General features: G+C 43.6%; 2 protein-coding genes and 1 long non-coding RNA gene across 9 annotated transcripts in view; 2 read left to right on the top strand and 1 right to left on the bottom strand.

The window, feature by feature from the left end:
* LOC115287769 overlaps positions 1-2903 on the top strand; it is a 26045-nt gene extending 23142 nt beyond the window's left edge. The window contains exons 3-4 of one of the 2 annotated variants that reach the window (XR_003906646.1): positions 471-571; positions 2259-2903. This is a non-coding gene — a long non-coding RNA (uncharacterized LOC115287769). Of the gene's footprint in view, positions 1-470; positions 744-2258 lie in introns of those variants that run through there. The other variant, XR_003906643.1, reaches the window with a different exon arrangement.
* Positions 1-9792, bottom strand: part of CASP3 (caspase 3) — a 19427-nt gene extending 9635 nt beyond the window's left edge. For 2 of the 5 annotated variants that reach the window (XM_029934459.1, XM_029934439.1), the window contains exons 1-2: positions 9684-9773; positions 170-234 (exon numbers count right to left, since the gene is read on the bottom strand). In XM_029934459.1, coding sequence (XP_029790319.1) covers positions 170-222 — 53 coding nt within the window. In that variant the 5' untranslated portion in view covers positions 223-234; positions 9684-9773. Of the gene's footprint in view, positions 1-169; positions 235-3478; positions 4003-9683 lie in introns of those variants that run through there. The other 3 variants (XM_029934447.1, XM_029934468.1, XM_029934450.1) reach the window with 3 other exon arrangements.
* A 211-nt stretch (positions 9793-10003) lies between these two features.
* PRIMPOL (primase and DNA directed polymerase) overlaps positions 10004-16350 on the top strand; it is a 54087-nt gene continuing 47740 nt past the window's right edge. The window contains exons 1-5 of one of the 2 annotated variants that reach the window (XM_029917969.1): positions 10004-10227; positions 10717-10808; positions 11034-11110; positions 14234-14374; positions 15893-16125. In XM_029917969.1, the coding sequence (XP_029773829.1) occupies positions 15946-16125 (180 nt within the window). In that variant the 5' untranslated portion in view covers positions 10004-10227; positions 10717-10808; positions 11034-11110; positions 14234-14374; positions 15893-15945. The remainder of the gene's footprint in view (positions 10228-10716; positions 10809-11033; positions 11111-14233; positions 14375-15892; positions 16126-16350) is intronic. The other variant, XM_029917346.1, reaches the window with a different exon arrangement.

The following is a 16350-nucleotide window of genomic DNA, read 5'->3' on the forward strand; positions in this document are numbered from 1 at the left end:
ATGAGATCCAGGGAGGCTAAGTGAACACGGGCAGCGCACCGGCTGCTGAGGTGGGAAGCCGCCGGCGGCTCTGGTTTGGAAGGCCTTTCTGCTTCCTTGCTCCTCAAAGTTCACTGTGTCCCATACATGTCTTTCTCTGATTATGAAGGATAGCGCTAGAAATACTCACGTTTCTGTGTTTTTAATGGATTTTGCATCCAGTGAGTTTTCACTGCCCTCCATGGGTACTTCTAACTAGAATAGAAAGATAGGAAGTAATCAAAATCCATCATTGTAAGACCACGGCATCATATTAATTATTCCAATGATTATTTCTCCAAATTAATGCTTTAAATGGACATTTTCACTTTACGCGAACCCAGCTTTACCTCTACGGTTAAAGCTTTCTGTGAGTCAAACCCGAAAACAATAATCCCTTCTAAATGTGTATGTAATGGAACCGATTTCTTTCTCCTTCTTTCTTTTTTAAGCGAGCTGTGGACGAGCTATGAAGTCCAGAGCGTATACAGGCAAGAAGATGCGGCTGGATACCTGACCAAGATGCCAAATGCAACTTATTGCAACAGATCAGGTCATTCATTGATAAGAACTCAGCTTTCTAACTCCACACTGTCCAAACCAAACCCAGAAACCGCCCATCACAATGGGCTGCCTCACATCATACTATTCTACGGTGGTTTTGATTCTCAAGAGATACAGCACCAGAAGTTCCACACCCCCATATAATCTTTATTCTGACAGTGGCCTTGAGAATTCCAGCTTCTCATTTAGGGAGATGGGACATGAGGAAGTAAGAACTGAAGTTTCTGCTTTCAGGCTTCTGTCAGACAATTCTGGAGTACCTTATGCAGCACGCAAGTCCTCACAACCAAATAAGCTGGCGATTACTATACAGCAAACACTGTGCTTTTCCCAACACTCCTGCAAGTCAGGAAACGCCACTTTTAGTGATTAAGGGACTTGGTCCACAGTCACAGAGCTAAGTGACCGAGGCCCCTTCCTTCCCGCTCTGCTCTGAGGCTTCGGAAGAAGCCACGTCCTTACTACTTGTCTTCTGGCATTCTCCCATGTCTTCTCTAGCCTTCCAGAAGTAATTCCCATGGCAATCTGCCTCCTTAAATAAGTAAGAGAAAAAACAAGGGCGAAATTTCCCAACTTTCTCCAGCCTCTAAAAGTCCTGGCTGTCTCAAAAATTCTAGCCAAAATACCACTTTAACCTAACTCATATGCTATATCAGAAATCTTTAAAGAATACCACCACCAAGCCCATCAATAGGACTCCCTCAACCACAAAAGCCTTTATAGAAAGTCCTAGCCTCCTTTATCACTTCTAAATTTTAAAAATTTTGATGAACCATACATAAAGTTACCATCTTAACTATTTGAAGTACACGATTCAGTGACATTACGTGCAGTTACATTATTGCATAACCATCTCTAGAACTTACTTTTTTATCTTCCCAAACCGAAAATCCCTACCAAAGCCTGCCCCTTTTAGGTCCTCCTAAAAGCTAAGGAGACCTCTTTTGTTCTCCGAAGTTAAGTTCCTTCCTGCCTTCTCCCTAACTGTTATATGCACCTATGGTGGGGAACGGTGGAGACAGGAATATGGAGGAAAGGAATGTCACCATTTCCATTCAGCGACAGAGGAGGGTAGTGTTTCACCTTCTCTCAAAGCCAGTCTGTATTTTACATTTCTAGCAAAGACTCTTTGCTTTTCTACCACCTTGTTTCCTACAGGCTTTCTAGAAAACCAAGGGAGGATGGTCATGAACCAACTTCTAGTGAGTAAGCAAATATTTAATGAGCACATGCTTTGTGCTAGGTACCACTGTAGGTACTAGGACAGAGTGGAAGACAAGGCAAAGGTCTTACCGTCAAGAAACTTTCATCCTAGAAAGGAAGATTAGATAATAAGATTTCTGACACTAATTGGGACTCTGAAGAAGATAAAATAGGGTAAAGTACTAGAGAGACTGGGAGTGTGAGCTACTTTAGCTAAGGTGGTTGGAGAAGCCATCTCCAAGGTGACATTTACATCAAGATCCAGATGACACAGGGGTTATCTTTGCCAGGGAACAACCAGCAAGTACAAAGTCCCTGAGTGTATTCACGGTATGGAAAGACTAATTTGATTTAGTGCATGGTCAACGAAGGGAAGGCATAAAGAGCAAGAAGTAGGAAAGGTGAGATCACATAGGGCCCTCGGGAGCGGGGAGCAGCTCAGTAGCTCATCCTGCTTTTATTCTGGTTACAAGGAGAAACCACTGGTGCGTTTTAAGCAGAGGAGGGAAGGCGTGCTTTCAAAAGATCACTGTCATTGCTGAGCGGAGAATTAACTGCAGAAGACTGGAGCACAAGCACGTGGGCCGATGAAAAGCCTGAAGGAATGGTTCCAGAAAGGGATGATGATGACTCAGACTAGAGTCGAACAGTGGATGCAGGTAGTTAAGAGTCTGGAACTCCAGGAGAGAGCAGTGTTGGAGACACATGGGGGCACTCTGGTATGGAGAGGGCCAGCAGGAGACTGAGAGAGGACACGGAAACAGGGCAGGTGGTGTCCAGCGCTGGCTCAGGTTGTGCTCTCACAGCTGAGTCCGAGACCCGCACTGGGCTTGCTGCAGTCAGCACAGAGCCTGCTTTGGATACTCTCTCTCTCTGCCCCTCCTTCGCTCATGCTTTCTCTCTCAAAAATAAATAAAACATTTAAAAAAAAAGCAGATTATAAGGCTGTATAAAATAATCTCCATCAAAGCCAACATAAGAAAAAGACCCAAAGTAATTATCTAGCATATTTGCATATTAACTTGTTAACTGTGGTTATCTCTGGGGAATGGGATTATTGGCAACTTAAGATTTTCCTATATTTTTTACATGATATCTGTATTGCTTAAATTTTTTTTAATGTTTTTATTTATTTTTGAGAGAGACAGAGCATAAGTAGGGGAGGGGCAGAGAGAGAGAGCGGGAGACACAGAATCCAAAGTATGCTCCAGGCTCTGAGCTGTCAGCACAAAGCCCAACACAGGGCTTGAACCCACAAACCATGACATGAGCTGAAGTCAGAGGCTTAACCGACTGAGCCACTCAGGCACCCCTGTATTGTTTTTAAAGTTAGAGAATAGTAACAAAGATTTTTTCTACTATGAAGGTAGCAATCCTTCGTTAACTGCTCTGTGCCATGTTCTAGTCTCCCTATTTTCTTTCTCTTTCTCTTTCACACATTGAAAAAAAATGTATCAGGAAACCTCAAATGTCCTTGAACCATAAATCCAGACCGAATTGCCCCATTCAGGCCAATTCTAAGTGGGCAGACTAGAGCTCAAAATAATTATCCATCCATAATTTTTTGTTAAAAAACAAAGTTGTGGTTAATTTGCTGAATTGAGAGACTAGAGTGGCTAACAATTCTGAAGACAGGCAAGTACATAATACATGATTTATTGTTATATTACAGTCCATATGAAAATAATATTACCTATGTTTCAAGACCTTATGGCCAGGCTGTAGTAAATCCGGACTGAAAACAGAGTAGGAAGGAAGGCTTAATAAAAATGGAACTTTCTTAAGCTGAACCCGGAGCTCCTGTCAGTGTCCTTTCTGGCCCCCAGGGTTTGTCTCAAATTGGCCCTGTGAATGGGTTTTCCACATGTGCAGTGTAAGCTCAGGAGCCCCCAAGTGCTGGTAGGTCCCCGCATAGGATTGGAGCCCTTAAGAGATCCTACCAAACACTTCGGCCAGTGCAGTGATTCTCAGCCTGAAATACGAATTTCTAACAACCTTTTATCTTTTGCCAACAATAAGCTGTGGAATGACACTATTCTATCCTTATAGAACGTTTTAATTTAAATAGTGACCAGCTTTCCAGAGTTTTAAAATATTTGGCTTCTTGGCTCATATCAAATGTTAAGATTTCATTTAAATAGACTTTTGTATACTTTGTAGTTGCTTCCCCTTCATTGAACTTTCTTTTTAATTTGATTTAACTTAATTTTTTTAGAGAGCTAGAGGACACAGGTGGGGGAAAGGGGTAGAGGGGGAGAGAGAATCCCAAGCAGACTCCACACCCAGTGCAGAGCCTGATGTGAAGCTTGATCCCAGGACCCTGGGATCATGACCTGAGCCAAAAGCAAGGGTCAGGTGCTCAACCGAGCCACTGGGTGCCTCTATCGAAGTTTCGTCAATCAAATCATTCTTAAAAGTTAAAGAAAGTTTCATATAGATCAAGCTTAATACAAGTAATTATAATTTAATAATATCTGACGTTAGGCATGGGATGGACAATCTTGTTGCAGTGAGGGCGCTGGTGGCTGAAAGGAAAAAATACGAACTGTTTAGAATGGGATTATACTATTTGATAAGGCTTTCTCAGGAACAAACACCATGATGTACGTCCTGGCTTTCATTATCAGCATCTGGATATTACCTATGTTTCAAGACCTTATGGCCTTATACATCGTGAAGGCCTCAGTTGAGCTTCATGTAGTATCACGAATTTACATATTGGTAAATAGAATCCGCACTGCCTCAGATGCGTGCACATTTGCTCTCTTCTTGTCACCATCTGCTTCTTCCACGTGAAAATAGCAAATCCAGACTCTTGGGATCGAAGCTTTGGTTCTTACAGAACTCACGTGTCACATTGGGCATTACCTCACCTCCATTAGCTAATGCCTGGCTGACTACAAATTATTCTGAGGAGGGTGATCTCATCTTGAAGGATAAAAAAATTACCCCTCGAGGGAAATATCTAATGCTCTAAATGATAACAGGAGTCTATGTTCTTAGAACATTTTCATTTGACAAAACATTAAGTGGGAAAATATACAAGAAGTGTTTTAAAAACATATCCTAGCGCAGCAATGAACTTACTACTAATTGTTTCTTAGTGTGTTGATGTATGTGATTGTTTTCATCAATTCAGAATGCTGCTGCTCACACAGTAAATTTCTGAATATATATTAGGTCCTAGAGAAAATTTAAGTGGACCAATTGACATTAGATAGCAACTTAAATGTGGGTCTTGGAGTCACTTCTCAAGTTCCTAGACCCTTTTAATGTTTGCCATGGAAGCTACAAAAAGATCTTCAGGTTTAAAAACAGGTTGTCAGTATAAGTTTGCTGTCACTCTGAAACAAATATTTAAATATTCCATGCTGCGTTTTCCTAAACAAGTGAAAGGTTGTACTGTTTTCCTATTTATACTGTGGTTAGCCAATGAAAGGGACCACCGTGTATTACAGTAAGGCAGTAAAGCAGTGAAAGTCATGTACAGTTAAGGTGCAGAATGGGAATTAATTTCTAAAATCGCAATTTCTATATGAAGTTATGAAGTGTTAAAAATTAAACAGCCCATAAAACCCTGTTGTTAAAAAATGAATAGTTTCAAAGTGTGCCTATGATAGAGATTTCCAAATGAGATATTAAAATAATATAAACAGTTTGCTAGACTGCTAACCTGTCACCCGTCAGTAAGTAGTTCCTGGGGAGTACCCTACAAGGAAACTGAGGTAAGGGATAAAGCCTGGTCTCAAAGGGTTTGAAGTCTCAAAATGACACATCAGCATGAATACTGCTCACTTAGGAATCATCTCCATGAATCTATCTAAAAAAAAAAAATCACGATGTATTCTGATTAGTTCTTCCAATGATGGTCTGAAACGTAATGATCCCCATTTTACAGTTCAGCTGATCAAGGCTTGGAGGGTTAAGTAACTTAAGTGGCAGAGCCAGGATTCAGAAGGGGATCCATCTGCCGTGAGGGAGCAGTCTCCCACTCTTCCACATGACTTACTGCCCTAGAGCGCAACACTATAAGTTCGAGAGAGAAAACTGAAATCCCGCCTGGCAGCTCTAATTAAGATGAGGCAATGGGCATAAATAACATGACAGAAACGGAGAGCAGAGACACAGAAATAGTAGGAAGTGTACTTACTCTAATGAAGAAAATAAGCATGTCGGTTATGGGGTTTCTGATGCCACTGGGTTAACTTACTTTTCTAAGAGTCAAATAACTGCTTTCATGTTAAGCATTCAGTGGGTTATGAAGACAGATTCTCCATATGCCTCTAAAGTAAAGGGAAAGCCCTCTCATGAATTCTGGGAAGACTATGCTTTTGCGAAAGAACTTGAAAAACATCAGGGTTGTGTTTATAACCGATTACAGAGGACAGAGTCTGAAAAGTAGTCACGTATCCAAATTTAGTAAGTGAAACAGGAAAACATACTTTTCACAATAGTTTGAATAAGAAAAGATTTCGGCCATATGTACTAGAGGCTTTACTAAAACTGTTTCCCATCTAGTCTCTGAATTTCTTCAGGGAATTATAAGAATCCCTGAATTGGATGTTGTTGTTGGACCTAGTAGTCAACCCCTTAATGTTTATTTTGTAATTAAGGTGAAAACCAACTGAGCGGCAAGGGGGATTAAATACAGAGTAAACTAGACCAAGTTCAGTTGTGCCATAGAAACAAATCGAACCCTTCTCTCCTTTGGAAGGGCCAGGGGCCCGGAGAGACAGGCTGGAATTGCTCCTCCCCTCCCCATTCAAAGCCAAATTTGGTATAAAATAAATGTAGGAAGAAGGATACTGAATGCCTTTCATAAAAATTACAGATAATCTACAAGACATTGTCCCGCCCACTCAGAACCACTCCTCTGTGTAAGCAGATTCGTGTTTACAATCACCTGATTAAAGAAATCCTGCCAGCCAGAGGTTTGAAACTGGGAGAAGTCAAGAGTGAGCAGGATTTACTCATGTGTCGTTTGTGCTGTCATGCTTTACTGAACACCTGCGTGCAGGAACACTGCAGTCCACCTGATGGGCGCAGTGAGGGCAGAGCCGTGGGGCCCATCCCTGTGTGGCACTTACCTGCACCCCCTGGGAATTCAAAAGTGCCTCCAGAGGCACATGCCAGCCAGGGCCTGGTAGCGATCCTGAAGTTTATCTTATTCTGTGCTAACTCAGAAGCTCTATAAGCAATTTGCAGGCAAAACCAAACTAGGCAGAGAAATAGCATTTCGTAGTTAGAAAGCAGTCAACAGACCTCTCATTTTATTCTCACAACAACCCTATAAGGTGTGTCTGTAATTTATGCCTAATGTATGAATGAGCTAGTAAGTGATGCCCTTGGGACTTGGACTAGGTCTTCTGACAACAGAATGCCTGTTCCCCTCCATTACATTTATATTTTCTAAATGTGTACAAAACAATATCTAACAGTCTAAGAATTACCACATCTTTTTTAGGGCCCAAACGCCAGTGCTTTCCTACCTTTGAGGTAGTTTAAAGATCTAATCCTAGGCACCAAAACGGTTTAAAAGCATACCTGCAAATAAAGGCTGCTCTTTAGCATTGAAGGGAGGTGAAGCAGTAGATTGTATTTAGTTAGGTTTGAAAGCGAAACAATAATTATAAATGTATCAGATAACATGTTAGTCTCTTAAGATGGCAGAAAGGCATTTTTTTTTGAGAGCTAAAGCAAATCTGAGTTAAATAGGCACAATGTTTCATTTCCTTTTTATTGTGAACAGGTTTTATTGCCACACTCTAAGAAACTGTTCATTTATTAAAACACATTCTAACTTTCAATGCCTTCTTTTACAAAGAGCAAAGCAAAACCCAAGCTCAAACATCAGGTTGTGATAGGGAGGATTTAAACTTGGATCATGTAACTCTAACACATTCAAAGTGGCTGAGCACATTTTGATACAGGCTGGTCTGATCACTTTGCTTGGCACCTGTTACTATTTTGCATATTCATTGTTACAGAGACTCCATATTTCAGTTCCTGCCTTTTTTTTTTAATTTTTTAATTTATTTTTGAGAGAAAGAGAGACAGCATGAGCAGGGGAGGATCAGAGAGGAGGGAGACACAGAATCCAAAGACAGGCTCCAGGCTCTGAGCTAGCTGTCAGCACAGAGCCTGATGCGGGGCTCGAACCCACCCATGAACCATGAGCTCATGACCTGTGCTTTAGTTGGACAGACGCTCAACTGACTGAGCCTCCCCAGGTGCCCCCCTGCAGTTCCTTTCTAATCCATATCTTTTAATTATAAATTGACAAGTAATCCTAAAATAGGTTTATTTTTTCTAGATAGGACTTAATTATTAAAAACTATAATACTGTAGTCTGGGCATTAACATGTGCTAGGGAAAGACAATAAGGAACAAGATAAATACAGCTCTTCATGGAATTTGCTTACAGACTAGTAGGGAAGATTGTAAACTAGCAATTGCAAAGGATATGGCATTTCCTTCTTAGGAAATGAAGGATCCAAAAGGAACACATAATAGGAAGACTTAAACCTTGAAGTACTTAATGAGAACACAAACCTAGGCAGGAGTTCTCAAGGAAATGTGATGTAAAGAACTGCGAGAGAGAATGCAGAGTGTTCTGGGCAGAGAATAGGTATTAAGATCAGCCTGGCTGTGCGGAAAGTGAACTGGTGCATCATGAAAATGAGGCAGGGGAGGAGACCAACGAGCCAACCCGTGCTTGGTTTGATTAGCCTTGTTAAGGCACTGGGTTTGTCCCATGGGCAAAGGATAAGCCTTCTAGAATGCTTTTTTGTAAAGATCACTCAGCCTGTGGTGCAAAGGATACACTAGAAAGGGGGAAAGGGTCTGGAAGTCTGGAGACCAATGAGGAGGCTGTTGTAGCCAGGTGCGACCCTGGGGTGGTTCTCAGAAATGCGGAGAAGTGGACAGATCTGGCGGATATCCGGAGGTCCAGAGGCTCCTGGCTAACTGGGGAAAGAACAGGGAGCGGTCACTGAGAAGCCTGGGTGCTGGTTTCTTCGCTTGGCTGCCCTTTACTGAGTACAGGGAGAGAGGAAGCTTCTGCAGGGCTTGAGAACAGACCCACTCAAATCAAGAGTGACAAATGTGAGAAGGGCGCAATTTTTCAACATGGCCTGAGGGGGTTTCAGAGCCGCTCCTAGGTGACTTTGGCAATAGATCTATCAGCCCAGGGAAGAGCTGCAAGGACTCAGGGAAGCCTTCGGGTCTGAAAAGGAATTGGAATTCAATGCCTGAAATTACTTGTCTGGAAAACTGAGTCACAAGTCTACCCGAGAAAATCTAGGCCAGAGACGGAAAAGGCAGCAGAGACCACACCGTCGTCCAGTAAAGGGAGGATCAGCCCGGAGGGCCGCGCCTCTCGGCACCACCAGGCCCGCCTCCGGCCCCCCGGGGCACCGTTTCTGCACCCCAAGCTTCCCTCTTCCAGATCCAAATCTTAGCCCAAGGTTCTAGCCGCACTCCCTTCCCAGCCTTCGGCTCCCGGCTCCAACCTCCTACTCTTGGGCTGGCGCTCCCTCCCCCACTCCCCCCAGACCCCGGGACTAGCCTTCTGCAACCCGACCTCGACGATCCCGGCCCGGCCTCTCCATTCGACCGCCCTCCGGGCTCGGCCTTTTCAGCCAGATCTCCACTCCCCGGCCCGGTCTCCCCCTACTCCCGCTCGACTCTGTCGCCTAGCGGGCTTCAGTGCACGTTCTCGCACCCTTGTGGTGCCATAACAAAGGATCCGCCGCACGGACCCTGCCCATCTCCTCTCCCCGCGGAGCAGCTGCAAGGCCCGAGTGAGTCACCGGAGCGAGCGCGGAGCTTCGGAGGATGGAGGGAGCGGGCCTAGGGCTGACAAGGCCGCGCCGGGAAGGGGCGATGACAGCACTCACCGCACACACAGTCTCCACACCAGCAGCACCGACCTAGTCCTCACCGCCCAGGTTCGATTTCTCTAGTCCTCAGCCTACCGCCCCTTTAGCGTAAGCTCCGGAGCAGGCCCCGCCCCTGCTAGCCTCGCCCCGCCCCGCGCCGTCCCGCCCCGCCCATCGCCCGCCGCCGTGGCCCTGCGCGCTCTGCCCTGCGCCGACACGTCCTGCCAACCCCAGCACGCTCCCGCCCCCTCCGCCCCAGCCCGCTTTCTCATAGGCCTAGCGCTCTCCTTTCTCCGCCCCCCACCGCACCCATGCCGCTCCTTAATTGGCTCCTCCTGCCTACAAGCCCCCCTCACGCTCTGGCCTCGCCCTCGCGCCAGGTTTGAAGATTGGCCCCGCCTGCTGCTGCGACTCACCCGCTTCCGGCAGTGGCGCGGGTTTCTGAAAATAAAAGGACAGAGACCTTAAGGCCTCTCGAGACCCGAGGGGCAGAGAGAAGGGAGTCAAAGGCGGGGCCAATCAGATCTCCGGGAGGAAGGGGACAAGTCTGCGACCCTCGCAGGTAAATCTGTACTTAGCTTTCCTTAGCTCACCCCCCACTTACCTCTCCCTAAATCAGAAACCTTCCCAGCTCTACACATTCCCCGCCTAATTTCGTTCAGTCTCCGTTCAGAGCCTGATGCAAAACAATAAGTCGTTTTCGCAGGAGAATATATCAACACAATTGAGCACGATATTCTGCACCAAATTTCAAGGGGTTCATGACACCCACGTTAAGAACTAGCCTGCCCCCAACATTTTTGCCCATTCGGGTATAAATCGGGCGCTGCGGTTTCTACATAAATATGCACCGTCTTCTATATATGGCATCCCTTTGTTGAGTGCTTAGTACATTTTCCCACTGCATTTTCTCATTATAGCCTCTCTACAGCTCCAGGAGGTAGGAATTCCAATTCCAATCCCTGCAGGTGTTTAAGAACGTTAAATCTCTTGCTAGAAGAGAGTTACCTGAGTTAAACTCGGTTCCTTAATTTATCCTTCCCAAACTGAGAGAGGACCAGTGTTTGGCAGTCCTTTCTTCGCTGCAATAGAACTGAAGAGACCCCCTCCGGATCCTACCAGTGGTTCAGACCATACTTACTGGTAAGAAAGAACTGGTACTGTGAACAAGTCCTGTTACCCATTGTGATGCCCACGCCCCCTCCTGTGCCCAGGAATTTCTTTCCAAAATGATGCTTCAGTTAAAGCAGCAGCAGATTTTTGTTTTCCTGTAAATTATGCTAATTAGTCTAGTGAAACTTAAGTTACAGTAGAACAGTTGGCAAGATGCAATGTCTTCTGACTGAGTCCAGTAATTTCTTTTGACAGAGTTGTCTCAGAGGTGGCAGAATTTGATCTGGGCCTTGAAGAGGAAGAATTTGGGAAAGGCAAGTGAAGCGTTCCAGGTGAGAGAAATCTATGCCAGAGCGTGCTTGCAGTGGGGCCAGGTGCAGGAAGCGGTCCCAATGCATTTGGTGGTAAGAAATAAAATGATTAAGTGGTCTGGATTCTGGAGACTGTAAAGCAGTTTAGAATTTGGTCCAGATTCTGGAGGGAGTTTGGACTTCTTGAGGTATACCAAAGTGTGAATTGAGTGATGCTCTGAATCATGGATGAGTGTCCCAGTGGAAGGTTGTGAATCTGGCTTTAAAGGTGATTAGTCTGGCAGAATTCGGCTGTTTGGAAGGGGGACCCACTGGGGATGGCAGAATGGGGAAGCTGGAAAAGATAAAATGTATCACTGTATGTTTTGTTATCCCTTACCAGAAATTTTTGGGAAATTTGGCTTTTTTAATTGGATAGAGAGGGAGACACAGAATTTGAAGCAGGCTTCAGGCTTCGAGCTGTCAGCACAGAGCCCCATGCGGGGCTCAAACCCACAAACTGCTGAGAGATTGTGACCTGAAGTCCGATGCTTAACCACCCAGGTACCCTTAGGGAAATTTGAATGTGAGTTACTTCTGTTTAAGCATAGAGGGGTAAAGTGACTGAAGGGGGTCGGTGGGGGGGGGGGGGGGGGGGGGGAGAAGAAGATTTAATTAATATAGTTAATTTCTTCAGCTGTTAGTCATCTGGGAGGTAGTCTTATGTAACAATAGTACTGTAAATGAATTTTAACCCCATACTTTATACTGAATATTCCAGCAGCAGGAGAAGTAGTATAAATGTAGTCTAGGAGGCCAGCAAGGGGATTATGTTAAGAAAATCTTGCCAAATACTAGAACATTACTGAACACTGGAACTGGAACCTATATGCCAGAAAACACAAAATACTGGTGAATCTGTTCTGAGGGCCCAGGGAGAAGCTGGAGTTGGGGGTAGGAATTGACTTGTGATTAGACAAAAGAAGAAAGAAGCTAGAAGTGCACCAGGGAGAACCCTGGCAAGGTTTTAGCTCTCCCTAGAGGCCGGGCATCTGCATTCCAGCTGGTCCTGGGACTCTGGCCACCAGGTGTCCTCGTTGAGCAAGTCTGGGCACAAACCAGGGGAAACCAGGGATACTGAGGTTGGCCAGCTCTGTCACCTCTGTCTCCTTTTCTCTGCCTCTACTCCCACTACAGTGACTAAAAGGACTAAGCCAGCCTTTTTTCTGGTCTGACCACCTTTAGTTGTAAAATCAGTATTGAACACGGTTAAATGCAATGTCAAGAAAAAGCACTGTGGGATGTGGTGCCTGTGTGGCTTAGTCAGTTAAGTGGCTGACTTTGGCCCAGGTCGTGATCTTGTGGTCTGTGAGTTCAAGCCCCATGTCAGGTTCTGTGCTGGCAGCTCAGAGCCTGTAGCCTGCTTTGGACTCTGTGTCTCCCTCTCTTTCTCTGCCCCTCCTCTGCTCATGCTCTGTTTGTGTCTCTCAGAAATAAACAAACATTAAAAAAAAAATTTTTTTTTTTAAAGAAATAGCATTGTCAGGGGGCGCCTGGCTGGCTGGCTCAGTTGGTAGAGCTGACTCTTGATCCTGAAGTCATGAGTTCAAGCCACACATTGGGCATAGAGCTTACTTTAAAAAAGAGGAGGAGGAAGAAGGAACATTGTGGCAGAATGTGAAGATGTAAATAATAGAGCTCTGAAACCTATTATTTTGAAATACAACAAATATTTTTCTTTGGAATTTGGAAACTGTTGCCAAAAATAGTTATGGTCCCTGTGTGAAAAGAGGTTTTGCTGCACATTAATGTAAAAGAAAGACCCACAGTCCTTCCCCACCAGGAATTAAAAGCATTTTGAAAATTGTGACCTCTTTTTTGTCCTGGGATGAGGAAAATGATAGTCAAAAACCAGAATGCCAGATGGCTTCCACTCTCCACTTCCTTTGCTTTTGTCATTCAATCCTCCTTCTCCAGCAGCCCAGCCTCCAGCTGTCTTCTAACACTGAATCAGCTGTTAAACTTTTTGAACTGGGCAAACAACATGTGGAAATTTCTTTTTTTTTTCCTCCGTTGGCACTGTGGTTTCCTCAGTCCAGTAAGTGTCAAACTGATTTTCCGTTGTGACTCCAGGACATTCATGTATGACATACTCTCATGGTCATACCAGATTTTTTACAAAATCAAAAATTTTCCTGATGTCAGTGTCACTAAGTGTGATCATGGACATGGTGATTCCTTGTCAGTTACTGGTTCGATCCTAGAGCTACAGATCGTATCTAAAAGGGTTCTGTGTGTATTTTTCTTCATTAAGTAATCAGTGGGCTTTATTAAAAGTTACTACATTTTATGGAAGAGAGTTTCTCACTTGGGTTGTCTCAATGTAGAGCATTTTTTTTTAATTTTATTTTTTGAGAGAAAGAGTGAGAGACAGACAGCATGAGCAGGGGAGGGTCAGAGAGGGAGAGACAGAATCTGAAGCAGGCTCCAGGCTCTGAGTTAGCTGTCAGCACAGAACCGGAAATGGGGCTTGAACCCACAAACTGTGAGATCATGACCTGAGCTGAAGTCAGATGCTTAACCAACTGAGCCACCCAGGCGCCTCTAAATGTAGAGTATTTTTATCTGTATGTGAAACAGATTAAAATAAACCTTGTATTCAGAATCTAGCGTTATGGAGCCCCATATCACTTTGTATTGACAAAACCATTTCATTAAAAGTTATCCCATCTCTTCAACCCACTGAAATTTTATTCCTTTCCTCGGTATACCTGTTATGAAATTTATGTTGATGCCTTTAGAATTATGTTTGTTTCTTGGTTTATAATATTTTTTTTTACCTTTCTTTTAATGTTTATTTTTTAGAGCAAGAGGACAGAGCACAAGTGGGGGAGGGGCAAAGAGAGAGGGAGACATAGAATCAAAGCCAGGCTCTGAGCTGTCAGCACAGAGCCCGACACAGGGCTCGAACACATGAACTGGGAGATCATAACCTGAGCTGAATTCAGATGCTTAACCGACCAGCTGAGCCACCCATGCGCCCTTCTTGGTTTGTAATTTATAATTTTCATATGGATCAGGTGTAACTTTGAGAGAGTAATCTTAGGTCTGTTATGGTCGGAGTCAAATGTAAAATTTAACGGTCGTGACATTCTACCATCTCAGTCTTTTAGGATGAACCTATTTTTCCTTCCCGGGAATGTATCATCTGCCAATGAGTTTGTGTCATTGCAAGGTTTTCTGCTAAAATTCAAGAGAGTATTTATCAACGTGATAAGCACAAGTACTGGAAAGGCATTGCCAAAGGTAAATAGGAATTTTCCCCTCAAATGCTGTAGTTTATGTCGTTTCAGTTTATAAAGCAAATATATGTGTTTTCTATATTGATAAATTATAACATAGATGATATTCTTGGAGACACAGACTACATTGGTTATCTATTTCTGTGTAAAACACCAAGCCAAAGCTTCTAGGCTTAAAAATTCTTTTTCTTCCAGTTCTGTGGGTTGAGCAGCTTCTTACTGGCCTTTGGCCGATCTCACCCGAACTGCTCAGGCTTCTGCATTGAATTCAGGTGGGGCCAGGATCAAACTAGCTTATCTCGATATATCTGATCATTGGTGTTGGCTCTTACCTGGAGTAGCTTGCTGCTTCTCCAGCTGGCTTTTTGCCCTCTGTGAGACTAGACTTCTGGCGGGACAGTCTCAGGGCAGGACTGCAGCGTAGCCGAATCCGGTGCGAAAGCACCTGTTGTACCACTGTTTGCCTCACATTTGTTGCCGTGACATTGACACGTTGAGGTTCATGTTGTTGATGTGACCAAAGCAAGTCACATGGCCAAGCACGGAGTCAGTGTGGGAGTGGGTTCAGGCAGCATCTGTTGATGGGAGGAATGGCTAGAATGTTGTGGCCGTTACCTACCCATGATACGAGCTTTTTTCCCCTTCGAAAAACTCATCCTTTTGATTCTTTGGTAAGTAAACCATAATCAAAAGTCGGAAAAGTATTGCCTGGGCCCCTCACCTTAGCATGGCTAAGATGGAAACAGACACATATCCTTAATACACAAGGGTTAAAAGACCATCATTTCACCTTGACTAATCACAAAAATATAGTCAGTAACACACATAGGTTAAAGTTTATTTATTCCTGTCTTTAATCATGATTATGATTAACATACACATCCCAAACCGAAACTAGCCAGTATTTCATTTCCCATTTATACACTGTGTTGTCCTCCTAATGGTTGTGTTGGGTGAAAAGAAAAGAAATGGATAGAAACAGAAGGGAACTAAGAGTTGCACAGTGCTGTCTGGAAATGAGCTCTGCACTAAGAAGCAGTAGCAGAGGAGTGATGGCCAAAGTGGTAGGACCTCTTGGGCAAGGTCAGTGTGCTTGACGCATTTAGGTGGTTCTAATGAAAACCAGAATGATACAAGACCCACTTGGATTTACATGCGACTCTGTAATTTACAAAACTGTTTCTTATGTGTTAACCACATTTATCCTGATAATTACATAAAGTATTCAGGATGATATTGAACCCCATTTTGCAGTTATGGCTGAGGCAACTTCTAAAATCGTAGCTCTATTAGAGAGCCAAGATCTCGAGCCAAGATCAAAGATCTTGATAACTAGCCATGTTCTCATTTCACATGAAAACTTCATGCAAAATATGGGTGTATATATATAATATTTTCATATGTATATTTTATTATATATATGCGTGTAGGATAAGGGAATAGCTATTAGGAAATGGGTTTTGAAGTTTTACAAAAAAAATATATTGTAAACAAAGAAATTTGATGTCCTTGTTTGTTTTAGAACTGATAGAAGCCTTAAACAGGAAAGGATATAGTTTCCTAACTTCTGATCCAATGGAGAGAAAATGGAAAGCAAAACTGAAGCAAATTGAGGAACGAGCAGCTCATTATGAGAGGAAACCACTGTCCTCAGTGTACAGACCAAGACTGTCCAAGCCGGAAGAGCCGCCTTCCATTTGGAAGTTATTCCATCGGCAAATTCAGGCTTTTAATTTTGTTAAAAGCTGTAAAGAGGTAATTTTCTCATCTCCTGCCTTTATTTGTGGAGCTCCTATAACTTTAGATTTCTAAAACAAACAAACAACAAAAAACCTGTTGCCTGTTCATTTCAGCCCGCATGATCTACAAAAGAATTGAATTATGATCTAAATATCACACTGTTTACAAAACATAGCCCTATGAATTATTGGCCATTTGCTTTATATTAAGAATGAAAAACAATGACATACGTAGTGCCAA

This window comes from Suricata suricatta, chromosome 1 (assembly GCF_006229205.1).
Source record: "Suricata suricatta isolate VVHF042 chromosome 1, meerkat_22Aug2017_6uvM2_HiC, whole genome shotgun sequence".
Lineage (NCBI taxonomy): Eukaryota > Metazoa > Chordata > Mammalia > Carnivora > Herpestidae > Suricata > Suricata suricatta.